Source organism: Poecilia latipinna, unplaced genomic scaffold, assembly GCF_001443285.1.
Source record: "Poecilia latipinna isolate Pla-1442-1.1 unplaced genomic scaffold, P_latipinna-1.0 Scaffold3093, whole genome shotgun sequence".
NCBI lineage: Eukaryota > Metazoa > Chordata > Actinopteri > Cyprinodontiformes > Poeciliidae > Poecilia > Poecilia latipinna.
Window position 1 is genome coordinate 1 of NW_015115709.1, and position 17,365 is coordinate 17,365.

The 17,365-nt window shown below is 39.0% G+C and overlaps 1 protein-coding gene across 3 annotated transcripts in view; it reads right to left on the bottom strand.

Moving 5' to 3' along the window:
* Window positions 1-4,340: 4,340 nt before the first annotated feature.
* LOC106940103 (protein SHQ1 homolog) overlaps window positions 4,341-17,365 on the bottom strand; it is a 36,483-nt gene continuing 23,458 nt past the window's right edge. For 2 of the 3 annotated variants that reach the window (XM_015022742.1, XM_015022744.1), the window contains exons 7-8: window positions 5,623-5,780; window positions 4,341-4,430 (exon numbers count right to left, since the gene is read on the bottom strand). In XM_015022742.1, the coding sequence (XP_014878228.1) occupies window positions 4,356-4,430; window positions 5,623-5,780 (233 nt within the window). In that variant the 3' untranslated portion in view covers window positions 4,341-4,355. Of the gene's footprint in view, window positions 4,431-5,622; window positions 5,781-11,998; window positions 12,279-17,365 lie in introns of those variants that run through there. The other variant, XM_015022743.1, reaches the window with a different exon arrangement.

The window sequence follows — 17,365 nt, forward strand, 5'->3', positions numbered from 1 at the left end:
GCTAGTGTACCGTTGAGTGTTGGGGAGGGGGGGCAGATGGATGGATGGGGGCAGTCAGACTGCCCATCAGTCTGGATACTGTCAGAAGGGGGAGGAGGTCTGACTGTACGCTAACTCCCCCTGCCCCCCTAGATATGCTATTTTATTTATATAATTATAAGTAATTTCCACGATTAGTAATGTGTCTACCAGAGGATTCCTCTGGTCATTATCTTTCATTAGAGTTTGTATATCAGGTGTTGTCCAAGTGTGTCATTTGGAGACTCCAAATGGAGACTCCAAATGGCACACTTGGACAACACCGGTACATCCTCAAAAATAAATATGTCCAAAATGACATTTCTTTTTTGTGCTATTTTGATCAGTCTTGAAATACACAAGCAGAATACCTTATTCTACAGATTTATTGTATTTTCCAGTCCATACATTCAACACTCAATGTGCATTTACAAAAAATAAAATGGAAAATCTGGGTGAAGCAATTTTTTTTTTTAATTTGTGTTACAAATATAACTACAAACTACTTACAGTTAAATTATTTTTGAACAGTTAAAGTATTTTTGACTGCAAAAATAGAAAATTTAGCTCATCATCTTCATAATGAGATCAAGCTTTTGCAAGAACTCCAAATTGTACAAGAACAGCAGCTGATTTAATTTTGGTATACCTTTTCAGCTGTTTTTGGTGATTTAGGGAGTGAGGTTTAAGGGGCTAAAAATAATAATACAAACAAATATATATTTCCTTGTTTTAAAGATGTTTTCTTCATAAAGCATTCAATGAAAAATTGAATCAGTATGTCAAAGCTTTCCAAATGTTGGAGACGAGAAATTTAGATTCTATAGGCAGACATCTAATAAAAATACACGAATAAAAATGACAAGAACTTTTTTCTGCCACACATTTAGTCCCTCGGATTTTTTTTACATTCACCATTTCCTCGGGTTAAATATGAAGGTGATGAAGCTCTAATTATTCCTAACAACTACTCCTTCATAGAGTGAACCAAAAAGGGGACTCGTAGTTCTTAAACACTTCTGCGACCCTGGTCTCTTAATCGCTGCCTCTCGTTAATCACCACATGCTGTTTCTGCTTTAAAGAACTCACAGTCAGAAGAGAGAAACACACATTTATCCAGGCTTCCCGCTCCCTTCTCCTCCTGCAAAAGATGCACTGCTAGCTTGCGGAATGTGTGTCGGGGGGATCGTACCCTTCCCAGGGGCTTGTTTAGCAGAAGTGTAAATAAGGTCTGTTGCTGCTGCTCGCCAGGGGCCTCGGGAACACCAACTCAGTCAAATGAGGACAAGTAAACATGAAGTATAGCACTGTAGAGGAAGGAGAGTGTGAGGCACCAAGTGAGACCTAAAAAACAGATATGGGAGTGAGAAAACGGTGATGTGACTCTCAAACGGGATACCAGTCAAAGACATAGCTGGCTATTGTTGAGATTAAGGAGGGAGGAGAAGATGGAGCTGGCAGGGGATGGAGGAGATGCTATGCTGATGGAGGCAGACGGCCCTGCCGACTGCCTGATGAGCATTAAGAGGGCTACCAGGCAGGCGAAGACCGTTCTCTCCCTCAATGCCACCGCTACCGACATGAAAAAAAAGTTCACCTCTCAATCTGAAGTCACAGTCTCTCCTCCAGGAACCCTCGCCCGATCACATGAGCATATCCAACACCCATTAAAATATTCATATAGGCTCATATAGGATTCATATAGGAGGCAGCCTCCGTGATCTGGTATTTTGTATTTTTATCTTTTTATTATCTTTTATGTTCTTTGATAATCATTATTCTTTTTATTATCTTTTTATTATCTTTTAACTTGTATAATTTGATCTTTCTTTGTTTGATAAAACTTATTCTGCTCAGATTATTGTGCTCATACGGATCACGTGAACAGGGCGTGCTTGGCTCTGGTTGACTTGGGTTGGGCTCTGATTGGTCTGGTGGTTCACACTCTCAGCCCATGATTGGCTCATGGGCAGAGAGCGGCTACCTCTGATTGGATGGCTCGCCTGCAAGGATGGAAATGGCCATTCCCCCTTTGCATGCAGGCATCCCTTTGTTTAAGAGATAAAATATAAAAAAGCCCGCGGTTTTGGTCAGAGTCTGCTGTGGATCGCGTTCGAATGCCCAGCTACGTTGATGCTACTGCTTGTCTCTAGGCCGAAGGCTCTCCGGCCAAGTTTCACGAGGTAAGCGCTGACAACTTGAATGAATCGAGCATCACATGTTTAGTCATAGAGTGTTTTGTACTGTATTCTGTGGGGAAATAAATTGAGCACATTTAATTCTAGCAGAAACAGCGTTTGGTTTCGTTATTGCCGCCGATCTCCTTCGACCCTGATTTAAAATTTCATAAAACACTCCGACACGCCTTCCTGGCGTCAATGACAAGATGAGCCGTGTCATAGACATAGACAGACTATTGTCATTCAATAGTCTGAATCTGCTCAATATGCAAATTAAAATGTGCATATTGAGCAAAATGTATTGGCAAAGCTCCAATAGTAATAAAATAAAAAAGTTAATAAGTAAAAGTATCAATATGACGAAAGATGACCAACAGTGGACAGTGGACGTGTCCACTGTTAGTTCAGAGGAAACCTGACTTTTTTTTAATCGCTGTAGTGATTTAGTGACATAAATATAAGTACTCTGCAGTTGCTTTTCAAGTGGTTATAAACTCTTTTATGCCCACTATCTCAACCTGTGCCGTACAAATGTATAATACTCACAAAAAAAAACAAGACAATCAGAAAGGAGGCTAAAAAACACCATCCTATCCAAAATGCTGGACTCAGATAATGCAGCTAGATCTCCGAATACTAGGATTCAAGCTATGATGGACAGACTGAGAAATAACATCTTTACTAAAGTGGATATTGTTGCTGAAGATTTGCACTCTAAGATTGCATCTGTTAGAGGGGAACTAATACCCCTTTTCCACTGGCTCTAGTGGTCCCGGAACAACTCTACTCGGCTTGCTTTGCGAGTGTTCTCACTGGCATTTTTTCGAGGCCGGTCCCTGCTTTGGAGTAAGGCCAGCTCAGCAAGCTAAGCTCCTGTTAACTGATTGGCCGTGGGCATGGTCAGATGTGGCAGTAAAGTCAGAAGAAAAACAAACATCGCAAAATTTCAAACTCGCTGCAACATGGAAGCGATGGAGGTCTTTTCAGCTAATCTTTACCATTTACAATCCATATTTAAAGTTCATATCAATCATAACTACACATTTTAAAGTCATAATTAGAGTAAGTCATAATTGTGTCTGCCCAACTTATAATTATGAGACACAAAGACATAACTATGGGATAGAAAGTCAAATTTTGACTTTCATAGTCATATTTATGAAATACAAAGTCTTAATCAGAGAGCTGCAAAAAAATTAACTCAAGTAAGAGAAGCACTACTTCAACGTATTTTTACTCAAGTAAAAGTACAAAGAAGCCATCCAAAAAAGTTACTTAAGTAGGTAAAAAAAGAATTTGGTAAAAACTCCAAGTACTGAGTAACTAATTAAAAGATCAATTATCTAATACTAGGCAGAACATCATTTTTCCAAATCAGATTTTGTTTAATAAAAAACTTATGAAACTTTAACAAAAACAGCAGGTGTGAGTCTATATCTGGTGAATATTTGGCTAAAACATATTTGTTTTTCATTTAGTGTGTAGCGAATTCCAAAATTTTTCTTAAGAGTCGTGATACTTCATAATAAAATTGCTGAAGTAAAAGTGAAAAGTACAGCATAATAAAAAATACTCCTGAAAGTAATTTTTTTCAAAAGAAGTTACTCTAGTGAATGTAATTGAGTAAATGTAACTAGTTACTACCCACCTTTTGTCATAATTATGAAATTCAAAGTTCTAATTTTGAGATAGAAAGTCATAATTTCAACTTTCAACATAATAATTATGAGATATAAATCTATAAGTATGAAATTCAAAGTCATAATTTTGAGATAGGAAGTGGAAATTGACTTTCCTATTTATAATTTTGCTTTTCTACATCATAACTATGAGATTCAAAGTTATGATTATGAAATATGAGCTTCCATAGGATCAAGCATCCTTAGAGAAACTGTGTGACTTTCAGTTTCATAATTATGACTTAGAACATCAAAATTAGGGCTTTTTCCTCGTAATTATGACTTCCTGTTGGACTTTTGTTTTTTCTTTCATGGCTGAAATGAGAACCAGATACAGCACCTTAAAGCTCCAAGAATTATTTATCTGCCAATAAATAAATAACATTAAAATTAAGCTTGGGCACATGAATGCATATGAACTGTAACATTTATTCAAAATTACTTTTTGGAGTCAGCATAAATATAATTGTTCATTATTTAAAAAAATAGTAGCCTCACCTCCAGCCAGCACAGAGTACCGCTGAGTTTTCTGATAGTCCATGGTGACTCTACCTGCCGGGGAAATGAACAATTCTTTGACACTTTAAAAACAGAGGAGGAACATTTAGAGGAGGAGTTTTGATACAGTCTGTCTCTATTTTACAATTTCCCAAACAAAAAGAAAGTTAATCTACTAGTGGTGCACCAATTTATCAACCAACAGATTTATCTGCACCGACTTACTTAATTTTGGGAGATTGGCCGATACTTGCATGTGAAGCTGATCTTATTCCCTGATCTTATTAACCTCAGCAAAGGTTTAAAAATCTCAGAGGACCTCCTCTGCTATACAGCGACAGAAATTTTACTGACAAACTGGCCCATCAGGTCATGCCTGCAATAATCACCCCACTGATGCCAGTGGGGCATCAGACAAGATTGTCTGATGCCAACTCAGTGACTTTTTTGCTATTTTTAGCAACATTTCAGACTAAAAATCAATTGGTATTGGCCAAAATCAGAATCAGCAGGTAGGCTTTGGTAATCTCTGAGCAGCCAGAAGACGGTAATCGGTGCATCTCTATTATCTACAAAAGGTCGTGGTTTAATAGTTAAAGATAAATTCTCAGTATGTGGTATCAAACACTTGAGCCATGTTTTGAAGAATATTTCACAACACAATCAGTCTGTACCACCTCACAGAGGTACAACACACTGATGGCCAGTGTGAGCCCTTGGATCAGTTTGTAATTTCAGGGCTTCCAGAAAGAACGGAAATTATTATTTAGGTAATTCTAACTGACCCAAAGAGAAGTTTGGTCTGATTTCCCTTCAGACAGGTGTGTGTGTCTTTATATGGTGTATGTAAACTTCTGGTTTTAATTGGAATTGTTGCTCAACAGTGCACAGTTGGTAGCACTGTTGCCTTGCAGCAAGAAGGTCCTGGGTTTAATTCCTGGCCTGGAGCCTTTCTGTCTGTAGAGTCTGCATGTTCTCCCTGTCCAGGCGTGGGTTCTCTCCGGCTTCCTCCCACAATCCAAAAACATGGCTGTCAGATTAATTGGTCTCTCTAAATTCTCCTTATGTGCATGACTGTTTGTCCTGTCTTGTCTCTGTGTTGCCCTGTGATGGAGTGTCCAGGGTGACCCTCCTTCCCATTGACCACTTGATATGGGCACCAGCATCCTTTGCAACCCCAGTAGGGATAACATGTAAGATAATGAATGGATGGATGCTGCTCACCAGGAGTTGCCTTCTCACTTACATTGTGTTCCCCCTCTGCAGAACGCACTTCATAGGAGTATGCCAGCAGGATGTCAAGAAGGCTAAGCCATGCTTGGCAACGAGATGTCTTGTCCAGCAGGAAGGAGCGGTTTGTGAATTTTCTCAGCTGCTCTTTCTCTTCATCACTAAAAGAAACGGCTGCAGAAAAAAGGGATATAATCATTAAATTGACTCTAAATGCTGTGCACACATCACTGGGTATGAAAGTAAGTTTTAGCTCTGCTTTAGTGAAACACCAAAACATTGTGTGTTTCACTGTGTGTTTCAATGTATTCACAACCTTAGACTTTCTCACAATCTTTATAACCTTAATTTTTTATATACTTCAGTGTTTTTATGCAACAAATCAAAACAAAAAAGCAGATAAGTGTAATGTGGAAAGAAAATGTTTTCTAAAATCTAATTCTGAAACGTTTTGGTGGACCTTTATACTAAGTCCTCTTATTCAATACTTTGTAGAACACCCTTTTGCTGCAGGTACAACATCAAGTCTTTAGGGGTCTCTGCTAGGGAAGAAATCCCATTTCATTATCAGGGGGGGGACAATAAACAGGGAAATTTCTTAAGAGCAAATGGGGTGGGGGTCGACAAAGTCACAGTGAAATGTAACGTAAAATGTGGTTTAAAAATATGTTCAAGCTGCAGGAACAAAAATGACTAGTAAATGGCAATGCATATCAGATGTGTGTTTGTCTCAGTAAATAAATTGTTGAGTCCTATTGAAGTCAAATGTCTAGATATGAGTTTGGTTCAGTGTCACTGATCTAATCTCTGCTAGACCTTTAACAAATGTAAGGCTCTGAATAAAAACAAGTTTTAATGAGTAACTCCACTTAATAAAATTCCTCATAAATATTGATTTATTGTAGTGGCTCTCAATACAATGTATTATTATTATTATGCATTATTTAAATTATAACTTAAGTTGTTTTATTTTGAAACCTTTTTTGGACTTTCAATGTCCTGGATGACTGAGAACAAGTAGGTAAAAATAACAAATATCTGGGAAATATAACTTAAACTTAAGGCTCAAAGCACCAGGGTTTTTCTAGAAAAATATTCAGATTTTATTTTGTGGATTTAAAGATGGTAAGAAGCAAAGACATACTTTCTTCCAGGTTTGATCTCTATTTAGCTCTGCTATCTTCCCATAAATGAACTGATCTTTCTTCTTCTGAAAAAATATGATGCATCCCCACAACATGACACACCCACTAGTATGTTTCACCATGGTGATGGTGTGGTCAGGGTGATGTGTGCAGTTAGTCTACCACCAATAATATTGGCCCACAAGTTCCAATTTTGACCAGAGTCCATATGTTTCTGTGTTCCCAACACATCCTTGTTGTGCCTTTCCTTCAACAATGGCTTTCAAAAGGCTCCATATGTAGTCGGAACTGGGATAATCGGAAAAATCAACTGGAATGTCCCCCAAAGTTGGAATCCCCCTCAACAAGTGGGGCAAAATCCAACTACTCACAGTTATGATTTATAAGACCGACTTCGGGTTTCAATATGGCCACTTCTCTCAACAATAGTAAGACATGGTGAGAACATGTTTATCTTACAAGACACACTTGCAAGAGTGCATCTAAAATCAATGCTTCATGTATCGCTTTTAAGTCTAAACTGAACAAATTAAAAATGGGGTTTGCTTATGGAAAGTAAAACTTGAGACAGCATTCATAAGAGGTATTACAAGTAAAGGCTCTGGGATTCACATGTTGAAATCTTGACATTTCAGACTACGCTCATGGTCTGCTGCGTAGGTTTTATTAAGTGGTTTGTTCTTTAATGTTCTCGGGGTATTGTTTTCCTTCCACTTAATCATCTACAACTCTATGCTGGCCTTTCACAAATAATTCTAATGAAGTACACAGAAGTTTGTAGTTGTAAGGAGACAAAACAAGTAGTACTTTACCAGGTCGGTAACACTTTATTTGAAGAAGTGTTCATAAGATTGATATGACACTGTCATAAATATGACATCCTACCTGTCATGAACATGAAGTCTTTATGAATGTTTATGACTATTATCATGAAGTGTCATTTGGTAAATTGTGACACTTTAATGCAAAGTTGGCACTTTTAATTGACTTTTAATACAACTTTTAAAGCAATTTTGCATTAAAAGGGTCATTATTTACTGAATGACACTTCATGACATCAGTCACAAACATTCATAAAGAATTCTTCATGTTCATAACAGGTGTTATGTCATGTTCATGATAGTGTCATGTCAGTCTTATGCACATCCCTTCAAATAAAGTGTTACCTGTGAACAGCATGTATCAAGATAATAAGACCTGATGTATCGCTGCAGGAACAAACAGCTTAATCAAAGCAGATCTAGTGCATTAAGTCTTTAAGACAATGTCTATATTGAGTTGAATAAATATGAGATGCATACTGTTTTGCTAACTGCATGTTCAAGTCTGATTAAACAAAATTAAGCTTTCCATACAGAAAGCAGTGGAGGGTTCATTGGGGCTAAACTGCCCCTTCTCAGAGGACCTACAGAATTGCAATATTTCTGTGCTTAAAACACATTCAATGTACCAGCAGGTGCCAAGCACAATATAATTAAAATTAAAAGTAAAAGATTACTTATCAGACTTTGTTTTTCTGCTGAGAAAAAATTAATATCAACAAATGTCAAATGTTTTGTATTTTTTGTCACTCTGAACTGAAAGTTATATTATATAGCCATACAGCAGAGTGAAATACTTAAAGTCTTTATTTCTGGTAATTTTGATGATGATGGCTTACAGATAAAAACTCATGATCAATCAATGTCTCAGAAAATTAGAATATTGTGATGGAAACTCATAGTAATTAACTTGAAATACTTGCAACTGTTTCCTGAGCCTCTAAGTGGTCTCTCAAGCTGTGTTTCCAAAACAAATGTGCACAAAACTTTGCTGATATTCCGATAATGTAAAAAAAAAAAATAATAATTTCACAATTGCAGTGTTTCCATTAAGAAAAAGTGAAAAAAAACTGTTCAAGCGATGTCCTTAAAAAAACATGTCATACCATCATCCTCCTGTCGTCTTCTTCGTCTTTTCTCCCAGTAGCAACATCCCATTGCTGATCACATGTCTCATGTGATGTGAAAAAAAGTGTTTTCACTGCAGTTTTGCAAAACAGATTAATTTTAATGCAGTCGATAAACCACCTCATCCTAGCACAAAAAGGTTTTATTGAAAAACACAGGTTTTTCCACAATTGGCATGTATCCATTAAGGAAATTTACTTTTGTAATTCCAATTAGTGTAATTTTAAAATCAATGAAAATGGAGCTAATATTTGTGTCAGTCGGACACAATCCTGGGGAAGACTGCTAATTGAACAAATGTTCAGAAAACAGTCATTTAGACTCTCCACAAGGAGGGGAAGGTACAAAAGGTCATTGCTACAGAAGCTCGTTGTTCACAGAGTTGTGGTAGCACACAAGGTAAGGTAAGGTAATTTTATTTATATAGCACATTTTTAGCAACAAGGCATTTCAAAGTGTTTTACATGAATTGAAAGGAAATACAAACAAAATAACAAACCATTGTGTTTTCACAAGAGAAACACGGTGTGGAAAATGTGGATTCATCCCAACTGATGTGGTGATCACAGTATTTGTTAAGAGTTACATAATATATATTTATGGAAATGCTATTTTGTCACCATTTAGCAATAGTGACATAATTTTCTGATATTGTTCAGGCCTCATTGAAGTGTGTATTCACACTAAGAAAGTTCTTTGGTCAACTTGTTTGGTCCGGACCAAAAGAGGACTTTTTTTTCCATTTGGTGCGGTTTCTTTTACATTGTTTTCTTTTTTACATTTTACATGTAAAAAATGTACAACTACAATTTGTAATAGTTGTACATTATAATTTGTAATGTGCTTTACTACAATTTGTAAGTAAATCCACGTGGATGACGATCATTACTCCCAGTGGGCAGAAATTAAAAACAAAGTTTGGAAGTCCTGCTTGCTGCATTTGTCTGGGCACATTTATACTATTATTACAACGGCAACACCATTTGGGATGTCACGACCAGCTCATAAAACTCAATGTGATATTTAAATTTTGTAACGGCATCTGCAAATGCTGAATGAGATGCGACACTCTGCATGTCTTAACCCACAACATGCTACTAACATCTCTAAGCAGAAGGCATCAAATCAAGTACAATTTCAGTGCAATCAGTACATGTAGCAATAGCATTAGCAATACTGAATGCCACATTTTAATTATAATGCCAAGCAACGGTAACTCAAAGTTCAGAAAGATGTGCAGTTACTTTAGTTGGTCTGGATCGATGCCAGACTATATTCACACCAGAGGTGAACCGTACCAGAGTGAACATAACGTCTGGACCAATGGGACCAACTCTCTCGTTATGTCTGGTCTGACAACTTAAGCATGTTAAGTCTGTAGGCATTAGGGCTGTATGATATGGCTGAAAAATGTATCATGATAAAAGCATTCAATAACAGTCGATATCAATACAAATTGATTAGCTTTTTTATTTCAAGTAACTGAAATACTGCCAAATTGGTGACATGACTCTTCTTGTTTTATTCAGTTTTCATTCCATGCTGTTGTTTTTTATTTTTAAGTAGTCATGAGGCACGATGGCAAAACCAGATAGTGCTGCTGCACCAGTTACTCAATAGGTTGTTGCTAGGCCACCAGTGAGTTAGTTGATGCTAGCTGTGAGACGTTGAGCAGCTAAAGCCTACATCTCCCAGAATACTGTGCAGTTCTCGATCAGAGTTCAGTGAAGTTAGTGAAAATTCTAACACGTCTTTTCTCTTTACATTTATCAATAAAAAATATGCACTATATACTGTACCGTTAATGATTTATTGCCCTGACCTGGTAGGTGTAATTTCAATCTGTATGAAATAAATAAAATGTTGACAGTAAATTCACACTTGCAAGTCAAATCAATTTGAGGAAGACCCAAATTGTAATATTTTCATTCATGCCCATGATGAATCCATGTAAGCATGCTAACAGGTCGGTTCATGTAAATGGAAAATCAACTGGGTTGAAGGTTTCAGATAAATGACCTCAACGAAACTCATAATCAAGCTAATACCACTGGGAGTCACTGATTTAGCTTTCAAGGATGACGTGACTCTGTGAGTCTTTCAAGAGAACTGAAACTGAGTCACTATGAAGATTATCCCCCATCTCCTGATCGAGAAGTTCAGCAGACAAGTCAATGCTAAGCGCCACAAGCACAGCTGACAATGCCGCAGTGTATTTATACAGGTCAAGCGAGAATGTCCAAGTGTGAACAGAAAGTCCAGAGTGAGCCGTCTACACATCCTACAGATCTAGGACAGTTCTGCTCCAACATACAGTATCAGACAACAACGGGTTAGTCAGGAGGAAAATGCACTCAAATTTCTTACATCGCCGCTCATGTTTTACAATGTTTTTGTGTCGCCTTTTCGTAGTGGTGTTAGAAAAACAAGTAGAGGTGAAAACTATTTTCACACATTATCAGTTTATGGGTCTAAACAGTGTGCCTTTTTCTTCACCTCATTAAGTCAGATTAATAAAAACCTGACAAATTCACACAACGCTAAACCGGCAGTCAGCCAGTGAAGTCTGTCTGCTGCAGCTACTGACTGAGTTTGTCGCTGTGGTGCAAAAAAATCGAATTAAAGTGAGTAAAATGTGCAATATCAATATGTCTAATAGCTCAGCCCAGAATAAAATACAGAGGTTCTGCATGTGACAGTGCTCTTGAAGACTTCTGAAAATTCATTAACCAGTTCCTTTTGAAAGAAACATCTGCTTAATGGGGATCTGCAGCAAGCCTATTAGGGCGATGCAAAAGACTGCAATCCCATTTTGGCAATCTGCGTCGTTTAGCACTGAAAGGCACGCTGGATGTCTGTGACGGCAGCGAGCTCCCAGCTTGCCCTGCTCTTTATTCCCCTCCCAGCTCCGTAGGAAACAGCTGAAAGCAATTCCTTGCTCTGCGTGAGGATGAAGTGTCCCTGCTCTTGATCTCTGATGTGTATACTGTGTTGGCTAAAGCAAACAGACAAACACACACACACTCAATATCTCTCTGGCTGCACTGGGAACTTGGATCTGCTGCATAGGAGATTCCTCCTGCATTACGTCAGTTCTCTGCGGACGTTACCTGAGTCTCTCGTCGGTGCAGCCGCAAAGGGGAGAGCACAGCCAAGTGGACATAAAAGCCCACATGGAGGAGAACATTTGCTGCACACATGCACTGAAGTTGGGCTCAAGATGCAAAATGAAAAAAACTAGAAGTGACTGGAGGAGTTAGTTGACACAGGTTGAATGTACTTCAGCAGCACAAATTTCAGCATAAGTAGGAAGTTTATGATTGAAATGATACAATGCCTCACAAGTTTTCATGCCATGATGGAAATAGCATTTGATCTAATCCTGTTTCTCTTGAAATTAACAATTATCTCCCTTGTTTTCTTCACATTTAAGATGAGATGATTGTTCCCACACCATGACACAAAGCGGTCCACCAGCTCTCTGTATTCAGCCTCTTGTCCATCACTGATAAACCCGACACCTGCAGAGTCATCTGAGTATTTCTGGAGGTGACAAAAGTCAGACTTGTGCTGGAAGTCTGAAATGTAAAGAGAGAAAAGGAATGGTGAGAGTACAGTGCCCTGTGGTGCTCCTTGTTCGACACACAGTTCTTCACTCTTACAAGCTGGAGTCTGTATAGCCACTTTTCCACTAGCCCCCCTCTAACTGGTCTGGTCTTGCTGTGCCGAGCCGGAGCGAGACCTCCACTAGCAGATCTGGGTTCTGCCCAGATGTTCTCAGATTTTTGCACCTACTTCAGGGGTAGTACTAGCAGCACTGATCAGGGTACAGCAACAAAACAATTTGATTGACAGCTGACCGCATTCATTGATTGGCTCGTGATTTACACCACTGACAACTGCAAACAGCATTCAGCTTTTAGAGGTTAACATTTAGCTGTGGACCGTACTGGGCAGTTTAATTATGAGTTTAATCAAGAGCAGTGATAGGAACACATGCGGTAACTTTTGCAGCAGACTGACCGTGAATTAGCAGCAGTGCTAGCAGCTTGTTTCTCTGAAACATGAAAAATAAAGAAGAGAGAAATGGTGCACATGTGGTCAGCTTTCTAACAAAGCTGCTATTTTGCATTGACAGTGTGAAACACCGGAACTACATGATATTAACTTGTGATTTAAATGCCATTTTTCATTTGGATGAAAAAATAATAATAAAGCTTATGTATGGCTATTGGTTTACATCTTTTAATGCAAAAAGATGTAAACCTAAGTCCAAAAGGTTGCACATATAAAACGATAAAGTGCCAGAATGTAATTATATATACAGCAAAATAATCAGCTGATATGAGCTTTAATCATTATGTTTGGGCATCAATGGATTTCTATAAAACAAAATTAAATATCTGGGTTTACTTTGGTCTATAAGAACCAGAACCTCAAGGTTCTCCATTACAAGTGTCGCTGCAAACATCAGTGGAGAGTTGGCCACAACTGCTGCAGCTCACATCCTGCCCACCATAGTGAGGAACAGATCGGATAATGGAAAAGTTCACTACCTGGGGTAAAACTGAACCACACATTAATCGGTTTGTGTGCAACTTGCCAGTGGAAAAGCAGCTTTTGTTAGGTAGTCATACATCTAGATGATTGTTAAAGTGTCCACCTGTGTCTCCTGGGTTTCTGCATATAATAGTGGGTTTGTTGAAGGTGTATGATGGTGTCTCAGTCTCCATGGCGATAAGCAAACTGCATGTGGTCTTGATTGCTTACAGAGATGGGCCAGCACAAGTCTCTCCAAGACCTTCATCATGTGGGTTGTCACGGCAACAGATTTATAGTTATTGATAACTGATGGGTGAGTTTTCTTCTGTACTGGAACCAACCAGGGTATCCTATATAACAACAGAACCTTCTCTTGGGTCAAGTTAAGTTTGAAGAGATGTTGCTCTGCAGCTTCAGAACTTCAGGACTCTGGAGCGGACACCATCTGAACTTGTAACCTTGTACTGGTTCAGCCTCTCCAGCTGTGGTGCAATTCTAGAACTAAATAAATTTTTTAGGTAGAGAAGCTTGATTTTTTTATGGCTTATCTGTCTCATATTATACTGTCGGGAAATAGTGACACTTTAGTTTTTCTGTGTATTCCAGTAGCCAATAAGTGATATTTTGTTGCCAAATTCACTGTTGTGTCTTTGTGCAATAACAATAAATTAAGTCCAAGTCTAATTTATTGAATGGGTCGGTAAAACCCAATGAAATTTGGAGCTCAAAATGTAAAAGTTCACTGGGTGCGAACACATTCGCAAGGCATCAATTTCACCAAATACAAGCATGGATTTCTCAGAGTGACGATGCTCCACCACAACTCATAAAAACCTAATATTTAAATCCACACAGCAGCGATATGGAGCCGGAGGATTTTCTATCAATTCTGCAGAGCCAGTATTATTCACTGCTATGGTCATTCATCATTACCATGAAGCCTGTCAATTCTATTGGGCATTAACCATAAATGCATTTTGGAGAGCAGAATGATTGGAAATTAATTTCTGACCTAATTCCTCCAGTTGGAAACGGCAGCCTGGCTCATCGCTGCTCTCTCCAATTCCAGATGGCGTGACAGCATGAATCAAAATATGCTTCAAAAAATGCTGCTGAGAGTTGGAAAGTTGTCCTGGGCTAAACTCTAAAAGCCAGAGGTCAAAATGCCACTTGATCTGGGCCCTATGATTGAGTCCAGTATCAAATCAAAGAGGGCGTGTGACGAAGGGACTCTAAACACTGGAGCTTCATGTCAACAGTTGGCCCATTCCCTAAACTGATCCCTGGTTAGGGATCAGATTTATTTACACATAGAAACATAGAAAAGGAAAGTGGAAGAGATGCAAAGAGTCTGAGCTGTCAGGACCACTTATACCAGATTGGTGGGTAAATACAGACTCCCCAGCGGGCTTCCGGGGGGAAGACAGCTATGGCCCGTCAATGGGCTGGCCACTACACAGGACAGCACAAAGAAGCTGCTTTCTACTTCATTAGCACCAGTGACGTACGGTGAGGTTCATAGCTGGTGAGGCACTGATTTAATCATAATCAGAATTATAAATATAGACTCCCTGCATGTTATTGTTTACATATGGAGATTTCGTGCATGTTGACAACGTAGGAGGGCAAAAAGACGTACATTCTTTTACGTCATCCATAGCCGCGCTGCTGTCTAGAATAATTCCATTAACTCAATGAAGCTTAGAAATGTAGGTATTATTAATTTAGTGTTATGCTACACAGTAAAGGGAAAACCCGTTGAAGTACAACTCAAAACCACTTCTTTCTAGCTCTCTCTAGCGGCCAAGCTACAAGCGGACTCGTGGCCATAGCAACTGACACCAACGCAACTTTATGTTTCAGGATTCAACACCCAAAACACTCAATTATTTCCAACATAAAGAACAGAACATTCAGTACGTTGCAGTAGCTTGTTTTTAGACTAAAAGTTTATTTTGTGATTATTAATAAGTGATTGCTGTGGTAGATTATAGCTACCATTGCTATTAGCTAATCTAAGCGGTTTGCAGGTTATTTCTTTTCTGCGCTCTTTTACACATACTCTCTGCAAAATGCACATTTCATTAAAAAACTTTTAAAAAATGTATTGCCATCTTACCTTTACTTAGAGATGAAGTCCATGCGCTGCTCATTCTGCACAAAAATATCAGTTCATCCAAAACCAAGTCTATCCTTGACATAAGTTGAGAAAAGGTGGCAAAAAACGCAGGTAAGGCAGTTTCTAGCAGGACATCCAGAAAGCCTGCCTTTCAAACAAAGCCTACCACTTTGTTTGAAAAGAGGGGCTACCCTTCTGTCTCGTAGTTTGAAGCAAACTTTTCAACTCTGCCGCACCTGCCACCCCTGACCACACGTCACTGATTAGCACCCATGTCCACAGCCATCTGTCAGGTGACATATATATCAGATTTAGCAGACAGTAAGAAAGGAGGTTGTGGAGAAAAAAATAAAACTCACACACAAGACTTCTAACTCTTCAATTGAAATATATGGCTAACTGTTAAAATCATAAGCATGCCATTTAAGATTTGATGGCGAGCCACTTAAACCTTCTGACTGACGCCATTCTTCATACTCAGCCAAGACTAATGCTATTCGTGCTGTCAATCAAGCCATTAAGTTTAATTTGGCCCATTTATCTACAACTGCGCTCCTGACTGAGATGCTCTGTCTCAGAAAGCAGAGCAAGGGGAAGAAGACGACGAGGGGAAAATAAAGGCCTGAAAGTCAACCAGTCAAAAAGAAAAAGAAAAAAAGAGTGTGGCAGTGGAACCAGCGAGACCCATATACTGAGATTTTAGCTTTAGTACTCAACTGTCACTGGTTCGAGGCCCAGCCAGATTACCTTTGTTCCACCCGCTCTCACAATCTGCTTTCTGGTCACTGTCAATCAAAGGCCGAAAAAGGCTTTTTTTTTTAAAAACGGCCAGTCTACTGAGTTTTTATGCGTGCCACCCACATACAGAGGACTCGATCCTTGACGAGGCTGTCGAGGGTTTGAGTCCTGGCCGTTCACCTTTGTCACAGCCCACTTTTCCACTTTTCTGTCACCTCGGAAGCCACAAGAACCAATAAAATCCTTAAAAAAAAATAAAATAAATAAAAACATGACCAACTGCCAATTCCTCCTGCAAAACTGTGCAATTTGTTTAATCTAAATCTGCTCTTAATCTGATGACATTGGAGTGCTGCACTTCCGCTGTAGCAGTGAACACCATGCCAGCTTATACAGAGGATGTGCAGGAATTAGCAGGCCGTTATGAGACCCGGATGGCACAATTAAACACCCTGGCAAGAGTTCACAAGTTATCACCTTTGTGTGGAGAAAATGCTAAAAAGGCCTCTGGTTTTTGGCATCACAGAAATTAAGCAGAGATTGGATAAGAATGGGAAGTGACTGCAAAAAGAGAAGCTGAATTAAAAGCGGAATGAAGATGGTGGGCGAAGACGAGCTGCGTTCCAACTCGCCACACGCTGCACTGTGAATGCTGGTGTTTAAACTGGTCGAGAGGCAGAGCAGAGATGAAGCGATTAGAGAAGGTCCAAGTTCAATCCCTGATAATGGTAAGTGTCTTTTCTGCTAAAAGAGCCTGAGGCACTTTAACAAAGAGTGCAGCTCACGAACAAATGAGCTGATGTCTCACTCTCCCAGAGGAGGACAGCCGGGGAAAAAAAAGCTCAAGTGTCCTTTTGAGTATTAATGTGTTGTTAGACAACCTGACAGTGTCTGGCACATACAATAGCTGGCTATATGGTATCTGTTTACAGCACTGCATATGAATTGCTTCAAGTGTGTCTAGGGAAGATTTCAAGTGATAGTCCTGGCAACAGAAAAATGGTGAAAACACAGACGGGCAACTGTGGCTCTGTGGATAGAGTAGTCATTTTCCTCATGTCACATGTCAACGTGCCCCTGGGCAAGGCACTTAACCCCAACTTGCCTACTGATCTGCGTATTGGTGGATAAATGTGTGTGTGTTTGGGAGTGCAAATGGGTGAATGTGACTCCAGTCAGTGTAAAGCGCTTTGAATGGAAAAACGCTACATAAGTTCAGTCCATTCACTTCTTTTAGTTACAACTGTAAGAAAAAAAATCTGTCTA